Below are 18,419 nucleotides of genomic sequence, written 5' to 3'. Positions count from 1 at the left end.
GAGGGAGCCGGCGTTTGTCCGCAGACAGCTTCCGGGTCATGTGGCCAGCATGACAAAGCTGTTTCTGGCGAACCAGAGCAGCGCACGGAAACGCTGTTTACCTTCCCGCCGGAGTGGTCCCTATTTATCTACTTGGACTTTGATGTGCTTTCGAACTGCTATGTGGGCAGGAGCTGGGACCGAGCAACAGGAGCTCACCCCGTTGCAGGGATTCGAACCGCCGACCTTCTGATAAGCAAGCCCTAGACTCTGTGGTTTAACCCACAGCGGCACCTGGATCCCTTGTAACCCGAGGTAGTACTACTGTATTTGCAAATTCCTAAAAACTGAAAATAAAATTTATCTTTTTGTTATGTATGTTCTGTTCTTATACTGTAAACCACCCTGTGATCTTTGGATGAAGGGTGGTATAGAAATTTAATAAAAAATATGAAACTATTTAAGAGGGAAAGAAATGCTGGTGGTGGCTTTATGCTTTGAAGGAAAGGGATTTATTTGTTGCTATATTTTTATTCCCCCCTTTTAAAAAAAAACCACACTCTGATCATTTTAAAAGTAGTTTCAGTGCATGTGTTCTGATAAAGACTGAACAAGTGGAATCTTTCGAAGTCAATTACTGTATATTTTTGGATTCTATTATACCAAGGGTATAATAATAATTGTATTTTTGGATATATTTAATTCATAAGCATCCATTGCATTTTCTGGCAAATTGCTTTGTTTCAACAAGAAATGTGTTACTGAGAATCAGTAGTGCACCCCCCAACTTCTTGAAAAACTTGCCATGATTACTGCTTCTAAAATTAGTGAGAAAGGCTCTCATGTTAGGCAATGATATCTTCCCATCTTGCTGCCTTTTCTGAGACAAGGGAAAGACCCTTCATACGGTAGAATCTGAGCACCATCTACTGTCAAGACAAGGGCAGTATTTGCTTCATCTCCCTTTGGCTGAAACTGCTTAGAAACATCAAAGGGAAAAATAGGTGCCATCTCTATTTGATTTTCACAGCCTAATATTTAAAGCAATTTCTTCTACTTCGTGTGTACTAGTGGACCAATTTATCTGTCATGATTACCAAACATTTGCTGGTAATAGGGCTGCCTGGATCCGAGCTGAACTGGTGATGTTTGCAGCTACTTAAAAGCGTTTCCAGAAGTACTAAAACATTCCTTCCCCTTTTTGTTGACTCCCCCCCCCCCAAGAAAATGTTTTCCAACTCACTTACAATAGCCTTCCCTAAAAGGTGGCCTTTTCCATGTTACGCCAACTCCAAATCATTTATAATAACCTTCCCCAATGTGTGGCCCTTTGGATGTTGTTGAGCCTTTATTGAAAGACTGACACACTGGGATATTCAGCGTAGCTATTCTACACTTCAAAGCGAAGTAGATTAAGAACTAACCTCACTCGGTCAAAACAAGAAGATGCAAAATTAAGACAGAGAAGACATTCTTATGCCCCCACCTTATATATATTTTAATAGCTAATAAGGCTGAATGATTATGAATATTTAAAAAGGTAGTACCTGTGTTTGCCCTTCACAAAAACTCTCCTCAGATTACTAATTTATACTGGGCAATGAATTTATCTGGGGTGGTTGATTGCTTTGGTACAATGTCAGTGTTATCAGTCATAAGGATTTCATGAGATCCATATTTTATTTACCTCTCACTGCATTTTTAACTGTGAGATTTTGTATCTACAGCAGCAAAGCTGGAGGCCAGAACACATTCTCACCCACCCACCCACCCTTTATTCAGCTACTTTAATTAGAAATTCACACAGTAACAAACTAGGTAACAGGTAGGTAGCCGTGTTGGTCTGAGTCGAAGCAAAATAAAAAAAATCCTTCAGTAGCACCTTAAAACTTAGTTGGTCTTTAAGGTGCTACTGAAGAAACTAGGTAACAGACTGCAATGCACAATGGACTAAAACAAGAGGGAATTGCAATGAAACTTTGTGGCACTGTATCATCAACCCAAACTGGAGTGTTCCTGTTCAGGGTTCCAGCCAGCTAGGCATGATGTCTGCTAATAAATTATAAGTTGTAAAGGGCTGAAGCAGGACATTCCATCGCCCTTCAACGGACACTTGACTTTGCATGGTTAATGCACATGCTTCTTCCTCATTGGGCTATGTGTGCTAGTTTTCGTACTTCTGCAAATTTCAGAACTCTCCATAGGATGTTGACACCTCCTTCTCGCTCCAGCTCCATTTCAGTCAGCACTCACCACTCGAGCTCATTATTAGAGAGAGAGAGATACAAAAATGTTTGATGTTTCCAAATGTCACAGTGATTCATATGGCCTAGGAAGAAGTTTTCAAATGCCAAAGCTGGACATGACGGAGGATGTGTGGCTGCTGTTGAAGAGAGCAGTTGCATGTCTCTGCCTCCCTTACTAACTTCTAGAAACTGAGCACATCTAACTCATGACGTGAAGTTGTCACAATCTGGGTTTCAGCACCCTGGCAGAGGGCATCCAATGAAGTGCAGTAGGAAAGCTCTTAAGTGAGCTGTTGACATGGCAGAAATATGGAAGACACCAGAAGTTACTGGGGAGAGGAGGAGATGCAGTGCTGCTGCTTTACAGAAAAACCATGCATCCTCCATTAACTTCTTGCCCAAGTAAGTTGACAGCAATTTGCACCACGATTAAGGGCCACTTCACAAACATCAATTTACCATAGCAAAGCATAGGTGCATTGTTCATATGTGATGGTGCAAAATACTTACAACCCAACAAAGAAGTTATGCCTTGAAGGCTTTTTATTTTACAATAAATAAAATATTATCATCTGCACCAAAGTGATATAGGTATAGGAAAGGGATATATTTATAGGAAAACAAATCACAGGAGATTATGCCCTAAAATTTAATTTTTAGAATTTCCTTTGCTATAAAAAAAAACAAAAACCCTTTGCTCGCTTTAGATACATAGGAAAGGAATCTGGTTCCAATCAGAGTAGACCCATTAAAATAATAGACAAACTCAAGTTAGTCATGTCTAGTCATTAATTTCAAAGGATCTACTCTTACTTGGAGACAACCCTAGATATGGAAGTATCATGGCTCTGTGGGAAAAGGGCGTGTTTTGTATGCAGAAGGTCCAAGGCTCAATGTCTAGAACAGCCTTCCTCAACCTCAGTCCTCCAGATGTTTTTGGCCTACAACTCCTATGATCCCTAGCTAGCAGGGCCAGTGGTCAGGGAAGATGGGAATTGTAGTCTCAAAACATCTGGAGGGCCGAGGTTGAGGAAGCCTGTTCTAGACATTGAGCCTTGGACCTTCTGCATGCAATCAGAAGTCTAGAATCTTCAGGTGGAAGGGTCAAATAGCAGATGATGGGGAAGACCTCTGCTTGAGATATTGAACAGCCACTGCCACGAAGGAAAGAACCATAGCTCAGTGACTGAGCACATGCCTTGCTAGCATGCAGAAGCCCTCAGCATAACCTTAGAATCTGGGGTAGCCAACATGATGTCCTCCAGATGCTGGTGTACTACGACTCCCATCATCCCTGAAAACAGGTCATGCTGACTGATGGGAGTAGAGCCCAACAATGTATAGAAGGCATCACATTGGCTCTCTCTGTTTTAGATCAACCAGCACAGCAGCAACATGATCCAAAGCCATGGCCTTGATATATATGGGCTATAAGCCAAGTGTCACTAATCAACATCTCCAGGGTATTCATGTGTCTTACCAGCTATGTATTTATTTGGGTTCCTTCTGAAGCGGTCATCAACTAAAATAAGCGCTCCCCAATCGCTCCTGTGGCGAATACACCTAAAACAGAGCAACAGGTGAGAAAACAATACATGATTACTCTTAGTGGGTTTCTTAAAATGTTTGGGAAAGGGTGAAGATAAGAACAGGCACCCCCAAACTTTGGACTACAATCCCCATCTTCCCCGACCACTGGTCCTGTTAGCTAGGGATCATGGGAGTTATAGGCCAAAACATCTGGAGGGCCGCAGTTTGGGGATGCCTGGATAAGAATGCCCATGATATTTACCTGATAGAACTGTTTCAGTTATCACTAAAACTTACAAAGCTTCAGCTAATCATCAGGCTGTTAAATATCTAATACCTGTAATGTTCTGAGTCCACTGAAATTAGTACTCACACTGAAGGTGGAAATGGTTGAAGTGGGTTAATTGGAGAGGACAAAGCAGAGACTAAATATTTCAGCACAAATAAAAAGCGACTGGGGGACCTGCTCCCTGCCTCAACCCGGCTTGGGAAGGCATAGCCCTGATTGACTGCAGCTACAGAAGCTGAGGCTGCTGAAGAGGCCAGAGACCATCTTTGCTGTTTCACTGAGCCTGAGCTGCAGTACTAGTATCTACAGTATCTAGTATCTATCTTCCACAGCTGCCACCTGCCATGAACAACCATTGGCAGGACTGGCAGCAAAAACACCAGCAATGTTCTACGTTTATGATAATATTTTAAAAGGTAAAGGGACCCCTGACCATTAGGTCCAGTCGTGACCGACTCTGGGGTTGCGGCGCTCATCTCGTGTTATTGGCTGAGGGAGCCAGCATACAGCTTCCAGGTCATGTGGCCAGCATGACTAAGCCGCTTCTGGCGAACCAGAGCAGCACACAGAAACACTGTTTACCTTCCCGCTGTAGTGGTACCTATTTATCTACTTGCACTTTGGCGTGCTTTCGAACTGCTAGGTTGGCAGGAGCTGGGACCGAGCAACGGGAGCTCACTCTGTCGCGGGGATTCAAACTGCCGACCTTCTGATCAGCAAGCCCTAGGCTCTGTGGTTTAACCCACAGCACCACCCGCGTCCCATGATATTTTATTCTCTTGTTAATTATGTTGTTCTAAATGTGCATTTTATATATTTGACTTCCTTTAGCAATGTTTTCTTTTGAAATGTTTCAGATAATTTTTTTTGTTAACTTTGCTCCATTAAATGTGTATTCTGCAGTTGACCTCCTTTGCAATGTTTTATTTTGAGATCTTTAAAATAACATAAGGGTGGTGGGAATGGGTGATTGGCTGATAGGAGTGGTAAACCTGTTGATGACTGTTAACGACTGCAATTGGTCTTGCAGGAAAAAGCAAGGGGTAAGATGGCTAAAGAAAGCTTCATCATGTATATGGAGATAAGACTCATTACCGAGCTTAAAACCATGGAGAGACCTGGTCTGAATAAGGACATTGGATTCTTATCTCATTATACATGATAAAGCTTTCTTTAGCCATCTCACCCCCTGCTTTTTCCTGCAAGACCAATTGCAGTCGTTAACAGGTTTACCACTCCTATCAGCCAATCACCCATTCCCACCACCCTTCTGTTTAATACCCCTCCCCACCCTCTGACTATACATAAGGGTCTGGTGACTTCTGTTTCAGTGTAAGTGTGCATGCACACGAAAGCTCATACCTATGACAAACTTAGTTGGTCTCTAAGGTGCTACTGGAAGGACTACTAGGCATTATGAATTTATTACTCCCCGTGTTAAGAGGCAATATTCCTCTGAACAGCTGTCACTGGGAATCACAAGTAGGGATAGGGACTTCCTATAGGCATCTGGTTGGTCACTGTGAGAACACAATACTGGGCTAAATGGGCCTCTGGTCTTATCTGATAGGGCTCTTCTTATGAGTTTCTAGAAACATAACCCACCAGTTGCTCCTTGTGCAACTCCCTAGTGCCCAGGGACTTGCGCAGAAGCAACTCTTAAGAGATTGGCCCTTCTTATTGATATGAAAAGCCTGTAACAAGCTCACCACCAGAAAATTCTGCAGGTGGCCTTTCAGTGAAGTCTTCATCACCAGGGGAGTATGGGGAAAATAGCCAGAAAAACGAAAGCCAAGTGCAAAATTGTGTAGTTAAAATAAATGTATTGGGCCCACTGGAGACATATCCCACACCTTTCAAGTGAAGCAATGCTGCAATTTCATGGCAGAGTTGTCACCTGGCCATGCGCAACATCTGGCATATTCCCTCCCCGCCAAGTGATCACATTTCATGGACTTCATGTTACTTCAAATACTACCACAGCAATATGAAAATGCCACATCTGAGACTTAAACCAGCTCACCTTTTGTCAGTTTATACATGTTGGAATACAAAATAAAAACCCATGAAATAACTAAGTCCTTCACATGGGCAGGTATTTTGTACCTGCAAACCTTGATTAGGGTTTAGTTTGGCAGTCACACTGTAATTTCAGGTGGATTTATAGGATCTTTGTTGTGTGTGTGTGTTTTTGTGTGTGTTTTTTTACAGTTAGGGAATTTTTCTGAGTTATATCACCTGAGACACATGTGACTCTAGGTCACAAATAGATGTGATCTAAATTGCTTATGGTACTTTGCCATCTCATTCCATGATAGACCCTTCCACTGCTCCATCTCCATTATTATGGGGTGGTCCTATGGGTGAAAACCTTTTCATAACAGTTCTTCTAGGGATGGGAAAGGAACTTCAGCATGCGAAGCTCTTCTACTGAGCTAAAGGTCCTTCCTTGCCTCCAGCTGGACTTAAATGCCTGTTAAAGATGTTCCTTTTGGTTTTCCATACCAATCTTCCTCCAGGCATAGCAAGCTGCGATCTGGCCCAGCATTGTTTTGTTGGACTCCAGGGTCTCAGGCAGAGAGGTCCTTCTCACCATCTAATAATTGTTTCTGTTAATTGGAGTGCTGGGGAATGAACCTGGGACCCTCGGCCTACAAAGCAGATGCTCCATTGCAGAGCTATGCACCCCCCAAAACGTTTTAGAATGCAAGCCTAAGGGAAAAGGCTGTGCCTATCTTCTGGCATATGAAACACACTAGATACTGTAGGCAGCCTAGAATAATAGAACTGCCAAGTTGGAAGGGATCCTGAGGATCATCTAGTCTAACCTTCTGCAATGCAGGAATACGCAGCTGTCTCATATGGGGATTGAATCTGCGACCATGGTATTATCAGCATCATGCTCTAACCAGATGATAATGATAATAAATATCTACTCTATTTTTGGAAACTTGTCTGTTTGCTATGCATTTGGACAACTTTTTTAGATGTCATAACCACATGGTTCCTGAGTTCAAGGAGCAGGTTTTTGTCGATATTTTGATATGACTATTTTAAGACAGGATGGTGCACTGAACCTTTTGAAACTGCACTGATCTTAACAACTGATTTCAAACCTGTAGTGATTTCGTGGTTTCTTAAAATCCCTCGGCAATGCTGGCTATGAGAGGCTGCTAGTTATTATTGATGTTCCCATTTCTTTAGCAGAATATTTTTTGTTTAAAGCACTTATTTGTTTAAAGCACTTATTCCCCTATTAGTGTGCTGTAGAAAAAACAACAGCAGTGAAGAGGCACCTTCTCAGCAAATACTAAGGAGAAGCTTTTCTTGCTTTTGGAAAGCTGTGTACTTTGTTTCCAAGAAGACCCAGATACGTTTTTTTGAACGGATCAGCTGAATATTCATATTTCCCCCAAATGCAAATGCTCTGCTAGATGTGCATGTCTGATTTTTAGAAACTGAAAAAACAAACAAACAAACAAACAAACAAACACCAGGCTTGGCAAGCCTAGTGAGTAAGACAATGAAATGACACATAATCCAGAATGCGGCAGCTAGAGTGGTGACTGGGAGCGGCCGCCGAGACCACATAACACCGGTCTTGAAAGATCTACATTGGCTCCCAGTACGTTTCCGAGCACAGTTCAAAGTGTTGGTGCTGACCTTTAAAGCCCTAAACGGCCTCGGTCCAGTATACCTGAAGGAGCGTCTCCACCTCCATCGTTTTGCCCGGACACTGAGGTCCAGCACCGAGGGCCTTCTGGCGGTTCCCTCGTTGCGAGAAGCCAAGTTGCAGGGAACTAGGCAGAGGGCCTTCTCGGTAGTGGCGCCCGCCCTGTGGAAAGCCCTCCCATCAAATGTCAAAGAGAAAAACAACTACCAGACTTTTAGAAGACATCTGAAGGCAGCCCTGTTTAGGGAGGCTTTTAATGTTTAATCCATTATTGTATTTTGTTTTTCTGTTGGAGGCCGCCCAGAGTGGCAGGGGAAACCCAGCCAGATGGGGGGGGGTTTATAAATAAATTATTATTATTATTATTATTATTATTATTATTATTATTATTATTATTATGATGAAAACTTTACAGTACAAGTGGCATAGCTTGAAAGCAAGGAAGGTGCAGGCTACAGCCAGAAATCTCCAGTGCTGCTTTGCAAAACGCCTTGTTACTCAATTCTACAAAACATCACTTCAGCTTTAGCTGAACTGGTGTACAAGATGTTTAGTCCACAGAGAATGCAGGTCACAAATGTTTACAAGATTGCAGATTATAGTTCAGAATCACTTACAGCAAAGTGAGGGAGCTACTGGGTTCAGCTATCAGTGAGATTTTCCCCCCTCCAATGTTTTGGGGCATCTTTCTACTTTGTTGGAGGGTTGGGGGAGGGCTGTGATTCAATGGCAGAGCATCTACTTTGCATGCAGAAAGTTCCAGGTTCAATTGCCAGCATTTCCAGGTCAAGACATGGGGGCAACTCTTGCCCCCACCACACCCTTCTCATCTCTGATGATTCTTGTTCACCTGTTTGTGTCTCTATTAGTTTTGTTTTCTATTAATTGCAATTTTGCAAAACAAAACAAAACAAGATAAAGCCCCAAATATATATATGGATCTATACAGGAATAATCTAATTCAACTCACCTGCCCAATGCTTGGTTGAGAGCTCTGAAGGCCTGGATTTCATACCACTGGCTGCCTGGTAGAAGTCCTCTCTCTTTGGAATGTAGGTCATTGTACTTCCTCTTAAGTTCAACCTGGAGAAATGACAATATATTTTAAAATTCCTGCATAAATTTCAAGTAGTACAACTGTTAATTTGCCTTATCAAATAATTATCAAAACAAGATAATGGCTTTTTCAGTTGCCAAACTGCTCTATTTATTCTGGACAAAATGATAAATAAAACTAATTCAGGTAACCAGCAGACATCTATATACAGTATTAATTTAATAACTCTGAAAGAACCTTCTGGCCTGGAGTCTATACCTAACTTTGTTTATGGATGCAAGTCAATATATCATTTTGGATATTGGAAAGTGTATGTGTGTGATATGTGTGTGCACAACTGCAAAAAGAAAAAGAAAAAAAGAACTTAAATTCTGCTTTCTAGGAAAACCAGTTACAAAAATATTTTAAAATGCTTCTTATGGTTCTCAGTCTGTTAACACTGTACACGTTGGTGAAATGGTTGATACCACCTTTCTTTTCTTTCACCCCACTATTCCCCCTGAGTGCACGTCTCCTCACTTTGCTACGCCTTTGAGGATTCTCAGCAAAGTGGGAAACTGCATAAACCATGCTTTGCCTGAACACCTGAAACACAAATTATGATTTGGATCTAAAGGGCAGTTAGGGCAAACTATGATTCTAATAGTTTGATTCTAATATGGGGACGCGGGTGGCACTGTGGTCTAAACCACAGAGCCTAGGGCTTGTCGATCAGAAGGCCGGTGGTTCGAATCCCCGTTACGGGGTGAGCTCCCGTTGTTTGGTCCCAGCTCCTGCCCACCTAGCAGCTTGAAAGCACGTTGATGTGCAAGTAGATAAATAGGTACCACTCCGGCGGGAAGGTAAACGGCATTTCCGTGCGCTGCTCTAGTTCGCCAGAAGTGGCTTAGTCATGCTGGCCACATGACCCGGAAGCTGTCTGCGGACAAACACCGGCTCCCTTGGCCTATAGAGCGAGATGAGTGCCGCAACCCCAGAGTCGTCCGCGACTGCACCTAATGGTCAGGGGTACCTTTACCTTTATGATTCTAAGACATCCATTACATCCAGTGTGTGGAACTGGTAGCCCTGGAAGCAGGGCACGTACTTCCTCTGGATAGGTGGGGGTACAATTCTACCTCTCCTCTGTTGTGAAGCACAGGCTAAAAAATAGTTAGAATTCCTCCTCACACATCTATCTGCTCAGACACGAGATGGAATCTTTCAGAAAGTGGAATATTGAGTACCAGCAAGCCAAGCCAAGCCAAGCTCCTTGCCCTCCTGTTCCAAAGGCACTTGGATCAGGATGGAAAAGCCCAGGCCTGGTATTCAAGCTAAACAACAGGTTTTGTTTGAAAAACGAAAGGCATAAAGCTACACAAAGGAAGGTTAATTTCACTGCTCTTTTGTTCTATATTAACCTTTTAAAACTGACAACTGAAAGGACACGCTTCAAGAGATAAAATAGAAGACTTCTAACCACTTCTGACAGGTAACTTTCAACTTGAATTTGGGTAAGGATTCTTTTCTTTTTATGTTATTTTATGTGCCTATGCCCTTTTAAAAAAAACAGCCTGTCAAATTTACAAATTCAAACTTTGCAGCCAGAAAATAAATCCAGTTTGATTTCACAGATCTAATATTTGTTTCCGTCACTCAGAATTTATTGATTGGGGGCTGAAGGTTCCCCCTACTATATTTAAAGTTTGCTGAGCAAGCCTTATATAGAACAGGCCCCAAGTACTTTTTGCAAACAATTTCCAGTTCCAAACTCATTATATATTTGTTTTAAAAAAACACAACCTGACCCTTCCATTCTGATGATCAGTGCAGCAAGGCTGCCTGAGACCCGAGTTCTCTTCTGCAACCTCACAGGAACACCAAGGAACTAAATTACAGCTTGTTGGATCAGGCCAAAGGCCTGTCAACTCCAGTAACCTTTACCCACAGTGGCCAACCGGGTATCTGTGGGAAGCTCCCAAGCAGGACCCAAGTACAATAGCACTCTCCCCACTTGTGATTTCCTGCAAATGGCTTTCAGAGACATACTGCCTCCAATAGCAGGGCTGGAGCATAGCCAACAGTGCTAGCAGCCAGAGACAGCCTTTTCCATGAATTTGTCCAATCCTCTTTTAAAGTTGCTGAAAGGGTCCTATGCAAAAGAACAGTCCAGTAGGCTCTGCCTTCACAGGGCAGATCTGGTCTGTGCCTTACATTTCTTTGCACCTAATGCCATGCAAAATTAGCCACCCCATGTTACTTCGTAGCTCTGCCCTTCTTGAGCTAAGCAAGACATGAATCTCTGTAAGTAAATGAAGGAAAATAAAAGGCTGCCTTTGGTCAGCAACTAACTTTCCTGGGAAGGGTAATGTGTGGGAGGGGGGCAATTTTCGTCGACCTTCCAAAGAGGACCATATTTTTTGGTATCTCCATACGCTGCTTTTGCCTGTGGGCTGACAACCTGGAGGGATGAGGTGACACAAAGGGCAGCTTTGTCCCTGGGGCTTCTAGTTGCTGACGCCTGGATATAAAAACTGTACGGCTATTTTAAATAACAAGACAGCTTTTGGGTGTGTGTGTGTAGAGAGACACAGTGTATCACTGCTTAATAACAGAATAGAAAATAAATTCAAACCCCTGTGATTGCTCATTAAGAGTTAAAGCATCCCTTGTGAATCACGTAACAGGTAAAAGGTCAGCGCACGTCACTTTAACACAATCAGAATCCATTTCACTGTATACGTTTGCATTATCAAGCATCACCGTGACGCCCGATTCAACATGACATGCTGCATATGTGGAAAAGCCAGCGTCTCCTGCTAGCAAATATCCTAAATGTGCAAGTAAAGCACAGGCTAGAAGGGATTAGTTAAAATGTCAAAAGACAGCCCTTTACTTCTACCTGTTCATCCTTAAAAATATACTCCTAGCTATCAGGCATGCTTTGCAGACAAAGAGCTCCAGCGAGGAGCAGCAGAAGGCCTGTGGCAAGCCATGTCATCTTGTAGCTGTCAGAGAGATTAGGCTTTGATCTATCTGGGAGGTCACGGTCGCATTCATATTAGCCGGAGTCTAACAGCATTATACCTGTTAACCACTGTTTCCTTAATGCTTAATTAGACAGACCTCCCCTGCAACCGAACATTAACCAAGAATGTTCCCTCCTCTTGCTCTATTTCATCCCCTTCCCCACCATTTCCACACCAAGCCGAGTTTTCAAGAAAGAAAAGAACAGGCTGTAAACAAAAACTTTTTGCCTTCCAATCTATGAGCAAAGAAATGCTTTGGAATGATTTAAAGGGCCTGGATCGCCTTCTTCAAGTGCCCATTTTTCAGTGCTTTCTCCATGCAGAAGGTTAATTACACATTATGGATAAGATTTTTAGCAAAGGGGGGGGGGTGAAATACAGTAAGGGATAGAAGAGAGATTCTTTTTTGGGGAATCAAGAGGGAGGGCACACTTGAAACGGAGGGCTTCACCCCTGTTTTTTAATTCCTTTATTCATTTATTAAAATATTTATATAGCACTAAGTCATAAAAAAATCACAGCAGAATAATAACAACAATAACAACAATACAATTTTTCTACCAGCATTTATCAGAAGATCCCAGGGTGGTGTACAACATTAAAAACACATTAAAGAGGGACCCCTGACTATTAGGTCCAGTCGTGGATGACTCTGGGGTTGCGGCGCTCATCTCGCGTTATTAGCCGAGGGAGCCGGCGTACAGCTTCCGGGTCATGTGGCCAGCATGACTAAGCTGCTTCTGGCAAACTAGAGCAGCTCACAGAAACGTCATTTACCTTCCCGTCGGAGTGGTAGCTATTTATCTACTTGCACTTTAACGTGCTTTCAAACTGCTAGGTTGGCAGGAGCTGGGACCGAGCAAAGGGAGCTCACCCCATCACTGAGATTCCCTAGGCCCTAGGCTCTGTGGTTTAACCCACAGCGCCACCCGCGTCCCCAGAAAAAACACATTACAGAACATCAATAATATTTTTTTTTCAAAAAATTGTTTACAGCAATGAAACATAAAACCCATATGAAAAGTTAAAAACATATACTGATTAACCATTGTGGAAGGGTGCATTCTTAAGTTCCTGCACTGGCCTGACGGAATAGAAAAGTTTTCAGCAGGCATTTAAAAGTTGCTATAGAAGGTGCCTGCTGAACCTCTACTTACAGAATATTCCAAAGGACTGGTAAGTGACACTCAAGGCTTCATTTTTTGTTGTCGTCAAACAAATCCCACCAACTGTTGCCTTAGAACAAAATATGTTACCAACAGCCAATATGCTGCCAACAACCTAGTGGACCCTGGGTTTGGAAATCACCATATTGTAGTGCTAAATGGTGCTCAATTAGGACATGGAAGATCAGGGTTCAAATCACCACTCAGTCATGCAGTTTACTGGGGCTGCTTGAGCCATTTACAGTCTCTTGGACTAACCTACCTTTCAGGGTTGCTGTGAATGAGCAACCGTTTGTTTCTTAAAATGTGGGGAGGGCCATAAAGGCTTGGTATAAAGCAGCTTCCGATGTTCTTAAAATGGAGCTGAAGCCACATTTTGGACAGGTTTCTCAATTCTTTGCCACCTCTCCTTTGCTGATTTCCAAATAGGCTCATGTTCACATAGGGCTTCTCTTTTTCTTTCAAAGCATACCCTACTTAACAGCTCCTTGTAGAGAATACTTGAGATTAGACAAATTCATGGCGGGTAAGTCTATCAATGGTTCTGCTCAGCTTCCATGGTGAGAGGCCATAGTGCTTCTGAAAGCCACTTGCTGGAAACTGCAAGCGGTGAGAGTGCTCTTGTGCTTGGGTCCTACTTGCACGTTCCCCACAAGTATCTGGCAGGCCACCGTGAGAACAGGATACAGTGGTACCTTGGTTTGCGAACAGTCTAGTTTGCATACGTTTTGGATTACAAACACGTCAAACCCGGAAGTGCATGTACCGGTTTGCGAACTTTTTTTGGATTACAACCCTTTTTTTTATTACCGGTATTACGAACAAAAATTTTTTTGGGAGGCCCCATTGGCGAAAGAGCGCCTTGGGTTACAACCTGTTTTGGTTTACAAAGTGACCCCCGGAACAGATGATGGTTGTAAACCAAGGTACCACTGTACTGGACGAGATGGGCCATTGTCCTGATCCAGCAGATTTTTATGTTCTTATAACTTGAAATTGTGCTGCTCCAAGAGAAGCCTGTATGCACAGCATCAAGTCAGAGATGAAGAAGAAGAGGAGGAGGAGGAGGAGTTTGGACTTGATATCCCGCCTTTCACTCCCCTTTTGTTGTTGTTTAGTCGTGTCCGACTCTTCGTGACCCCATGGACCAGAGCACGCCAGGCACTCCTGTCTTCCACTGCCTCCCGTAGTTTGGTCAGACTCATGTTGGTAGTTTCAAGACACTGTCACACCCCTTAAGGAGTCTCAAAGCGGCTAACATTCTCCTTTCCCTTCCTCCCCCACAACAAACACTCTGTGAGGTGAGTGAGGCTGAGAGACTTCAGAGAAGTGTGACTAGCCCAAGGTCACCCAGCAGCTGCACGTGGAGGAGCGGGGAATCGAACCCAGTTCACCAGATTACGAGTCCACCACTCTTAACCACTACACCACGCTGGCTCCAGGTTTGGGAGGCTAGCAGCACGGCTCTTTGGGTGGCCTTGGATGAGCTGTTATCTCTCAGCTTAGCTTACACAATGAAGTCTGTGCCAGTGCTAAAGGAGGCAAGAATTTGCAAAGTGCCTTTTGGGGTGTGGGGAATACTAAATGAGCTAGAAAAATTATGAACAACAACGTTAGGAGGGCGTCACAAACGTTCAGCACAGCTTGCTGGGTGGTCTTGGGCAACCCTGTTCAGCTGAACTGACCTCAAAGGGGTTGGAGATAAGAACACGGCTGCCTTCTATGTTTCGGATGGAAAAGCCTAAATATCTAAATGCCTAAACATCTCAGTCTGTCTATCCACCAACTCAAAGCCAGAGAAAAGGTGCCAGATGAGACCCTGGACAAATTCCACTCGAAGAATCTTTCCCCTATTCTTGACTGCGGAAAGCTCTACGGAAGCATATTCTATTTTATCAGACATTCAAGCTCTGTTAAGATACATGCACACAACAAACACAGTAACATAAAGCCTTATACTGGGGTATGAGACAGCTGGTCCACATGCCTCAGTACTGTCTACACTGGCTGGCAGTGACTCTCCAGGGTTTCAAGCAGGGGATATTCCCAGCCCTATGTGGACGTGCTGGAGATTGAACTGGGGACTCTATATGTGCAAAGCAGGTGCTCTATCACATCCAAGGGTGACGGGGCAATAAGGAGGGAGGTAAGCCATGGGGCAATATCACTGAGCTATCTTGCCCTTTGCAAGGAACATGCTTGCCTTTTATTCTAGGAACTGATCAAGATTAGATAGGAAGGAAGCAAGGGCATTCTGAATGTAGGAGTCAAGTGTGCTTCCAACTTTAACCCCCCCCCAAAAAAATCAAAAGATTTTGGAAACATCGGCTTAGTTCAACAAGCAGCTTCGACATAAAGCTGATGCGATTCTCAGAGCATGTGACACTGGAAGCTCTAAAGAGATTACAATATCCTCACATAAACAAAATGTTAAGATCGGCATGGCACTGCTTTATTCCTGAGCGATAAAGCCTTTTAGAAGCAGGAGTTCAGCCCATTAAATAAATATAAGGGCTAAACCTGTTAAAACGTACGGATTCAAACCATTAAGAAAACTTTGCCTCAGTAAAAATAAACACATTGTCCACCAGACACTCATGCAGAAAGGTTTTATCTGTAGCCAAAGCAGGAACCTTTCGACCCAAAACAGTTTAAAGCAAAAACCCACACCAGAGCAGGAAGAATTTGCAGAAGAAACATTTTCCATTCAGTATCAGCATACTGTAAACACAGTTATCAGGGCAAACTATCGCAATATAAATTTTACTGACAAATTGCTGCTTTGGCTTTGTACACTGCATAAAGGCGGCTCATTGCTGAAGAATTGATGCTTTTGAATTATGGTGCTGGAGGAGACTCTTGAGAGTCCTATGGACTGCAAGAAGATCAAACCTATCCATTCTTAAGGAAATCAGCCTGAGTGCTCACTGGAAGGACAGATCCTGAAGCTGAGGCTTCAATACTTTGGCCACCTCATGAGAAGAATCCTTGGAAAAGACCCTGATGTTGGGAAAGATTGAGGGCACTAGGAGAAGGGGACGACAGAGGACAAGACGGCTGGACAGTGTTCTCGAAGCTACGAACATGAGTTTGACCAAACTGCGGGAGGCAGTGCAAGACAGGAGTGCCTGGTGTGCTCTGGTCCATGGGGTCACGAAGAGTCGGACATGACTAAACAACCACAACAGCACTGCATATCCTAAATACAAAGAAAACAGACTGTATTTTTTTTTATAAAAAAAAATATGGTACATTTTCCACAATTTTCAAGAGAGGCAGCTTTAATCTAATACAGTGCAATATCTTGCTAAAAATTAATGGGGAGTGCGGGTTGGGGGAGAACAAACTAAAATAGGCTTTTACTTAAGCATTTACAAACTAAATGAATGGGTGGTTTAGGAAAGCCACAAGGAGGAACAGCCCAATATATTCTGCTCCCTGAGGCGAAGGATAGATGTCCCTCTCCCAGACCTGTGTCAGAGCCTGGACCTCACAGCCAGCCTTCCCTCAAATCTGAAGAACCAGTCTGGAAGTGCAGGGAGCACACCAGGAGGGAGGCAATGGAATAGAATAAGAACACCTGTCTTCAAGCAAGAGGATTGGTCCCCTAAATTTTTATACAAGGGGGTGGAGCCTGAAGGGCTTTCCCAGATGATCTCAGTGATCTACTTGGGATGTACAGGGTAAGGCAGTCCTTAAAGGACCTTGGTCTTAATAATATGGTAACGCTGAATTAAGGTCTTTCCCCATGAGCTTCCTTGAAATACAGGTTTTCCCACTGCTACTAATCTTTCCTTCCTATGCCCAAACTAAGGGGAACCTTGGAAATGCACATGCTGAGTGATAGTGAAGCCCCACAGGCCTAGCTTGAACTGAGTGTGCATCCAAGATGCGGGATCAAGAGCAACGTGGTGCCCTTCAGATGTTGCTGGGCTACAAGTCCCATCAACTCCAGGCCAGCATGGCCAATGGTCAGGGAGGATGCCAGTTGCACTCCAGCAATATTGTGGGGCCAGATACTGACTACCATTGCCTTGGACGATAACCTAAGAACTCTTTGCAATATTGCAAGTACTGCATGCCAGATGCACTGGGTTCTCCTTAAGAGAGAAGCCCATGTGGAAAAGTTTCCAGGAAGTTCAAAAGTCATGGCCCTGAGATCCAATGCCAACATCATTTGAGAAAACAGAAGATCCACATTCCCTTTTTCACCGGTCACAAAGACGGCCATTTCTCAGCCATCTGAACAGAGCAGAGGCAGAAACTTTCTGCCATTGTCATCTAGTATTTGGTACCACAGTCCTAACATTTTCACATTCTGATGTTCGGCGGGAGGGTGGAGAGGGGGGTTGGCTGGCACCCAGGCTTAATGTTTTCAGATTATAATGTTCAACATCTGACATTGGCAGAGAGAGGGAGGGAAAGCGGGAGACACATCCCATTCCTATACGAAAACGACATGAGAAATAACTGCTCAAGATTTCACATGTCAGAAGAGCTTTGCTTCCACCTGAAATAGCAATGATTATGCTCCTTCACAATGCAGCTTGCCACCTAGTTGTCCCCCACACCCCACCCCTGGCCTAGTGACTGCCAAGCAGCCGTAAAAGCCAGCTAGTGTGAGAAGTAAAACATCACCGCCCCCCCCCCCCCGGTCTTTTTATAAATAAAAATCTTTTCAAGTGGGAGCAGCATTAAACACTGCAGCTTTTAACATCCCCACCACCTTCAAATGGAGGGGTAACATCTGTGAGAATTAAGACTAAATAGTGCATGTATAAAGACTTGGGCGGTCACAAGAGCATACTTCAAAAGATCCAGGCTCCTCAGTGGAGTCACTAAAAGCTAAGATTTGAACATTCAAGTCTCTATTAGTCTTCTGGGGCTAAAATACGAAGGGGAGACTGCTATCTTGAAACTATTGCAAGAGCAAGCTGCCGAAGCAGACATAAAAAAAGACCAGAGTCTCACAAATGAAAGCTAAATGTTTGCATTTAGGTCATAAGGGCCCTTTCACACATACCACGATATCTGTATCACTCTTGTATAAACAAGAGCTGAAGCTGTTCAGCGCAAACCCTGGTTAAGGAGGAACCATGTTAACCATGACTGATTGATGCAACACTTCACTCTGCTTAAGGCAGGCAAGAACAAATCCCATGGTAGAGGCAAGAGGCAAATGGAAGGGGTAGGAAGGACATGATTTTGCAGTCCACTCCTGATCTCTCAACTGAATTGAAGATGTCCTTCCAGAGTACTCTTGACTGCCTTCTCCCATACCTATAATTACATATTTTATTTTTTTTATTCTGAACCACCTTGGAGTATACTTGTAAGAAGGGTGGTATGGTATGCAAGCAACTTAAATAAGTATATATGAGTCTGCCCATCAATGAAGATATATGAGCCAATCATTTGGACTCCGTCCATCTAGATTTTGTTGAGATACAGCTCCTATCATTCCTGACCAT

The 18,419-nt window shown here is 43.4% G+C and overlaps 1 protein-coding gene across 2 annotated transcripts in view; it reads right to left on the bottom strand.

Moving 5' to 3' along the window:
- Positions 1 to 18,419, bottom strand: part of BRIP1 (BRCA1 interacting helicase 1) — a 110,680-nt gene that overhangs the window by 9,476 nt on the left and 82,785 nt on the right. For both annotated transcript variants that reach the window (XM_060283117.1, XM_060283118.1), the window contains exons 16-17: positions 8,688 to 8,800; positions 3,706 to 3,788 (exon numbers count right to left, since the gene is read on the bottom strand). In XM_060283117.1, coding sequence (XP_060139100.1) covers positions 3,706 to 3,788; positions 8,688 to 8,800 — 196 coding nt within the window. The remainder of the gene's footprint in view (positions 1 to 3,705; positions 3,789 to 8,687; positions 8,801 to 18,419) is intronic.

Source organism: Zootoca vivipara, chromosome 15 (genome assembly GCF_963506605.1).
Source record: "Zootoca vivipara chromosome 15, rZooViv1.1, whole genome shotgun sequence".
In the NCBI taxonomy this organism is placed as follows: Eukaryota; Metazoa; Chordata; class Lepidosauria; order Squamata; family Lacertidae; genus Zootoca; species Zootoca vivipara.
Note: the sequence above shows the minus strand (reverse complement) of the source record. Positions and strands in the feature narration are given on the sequence as shown.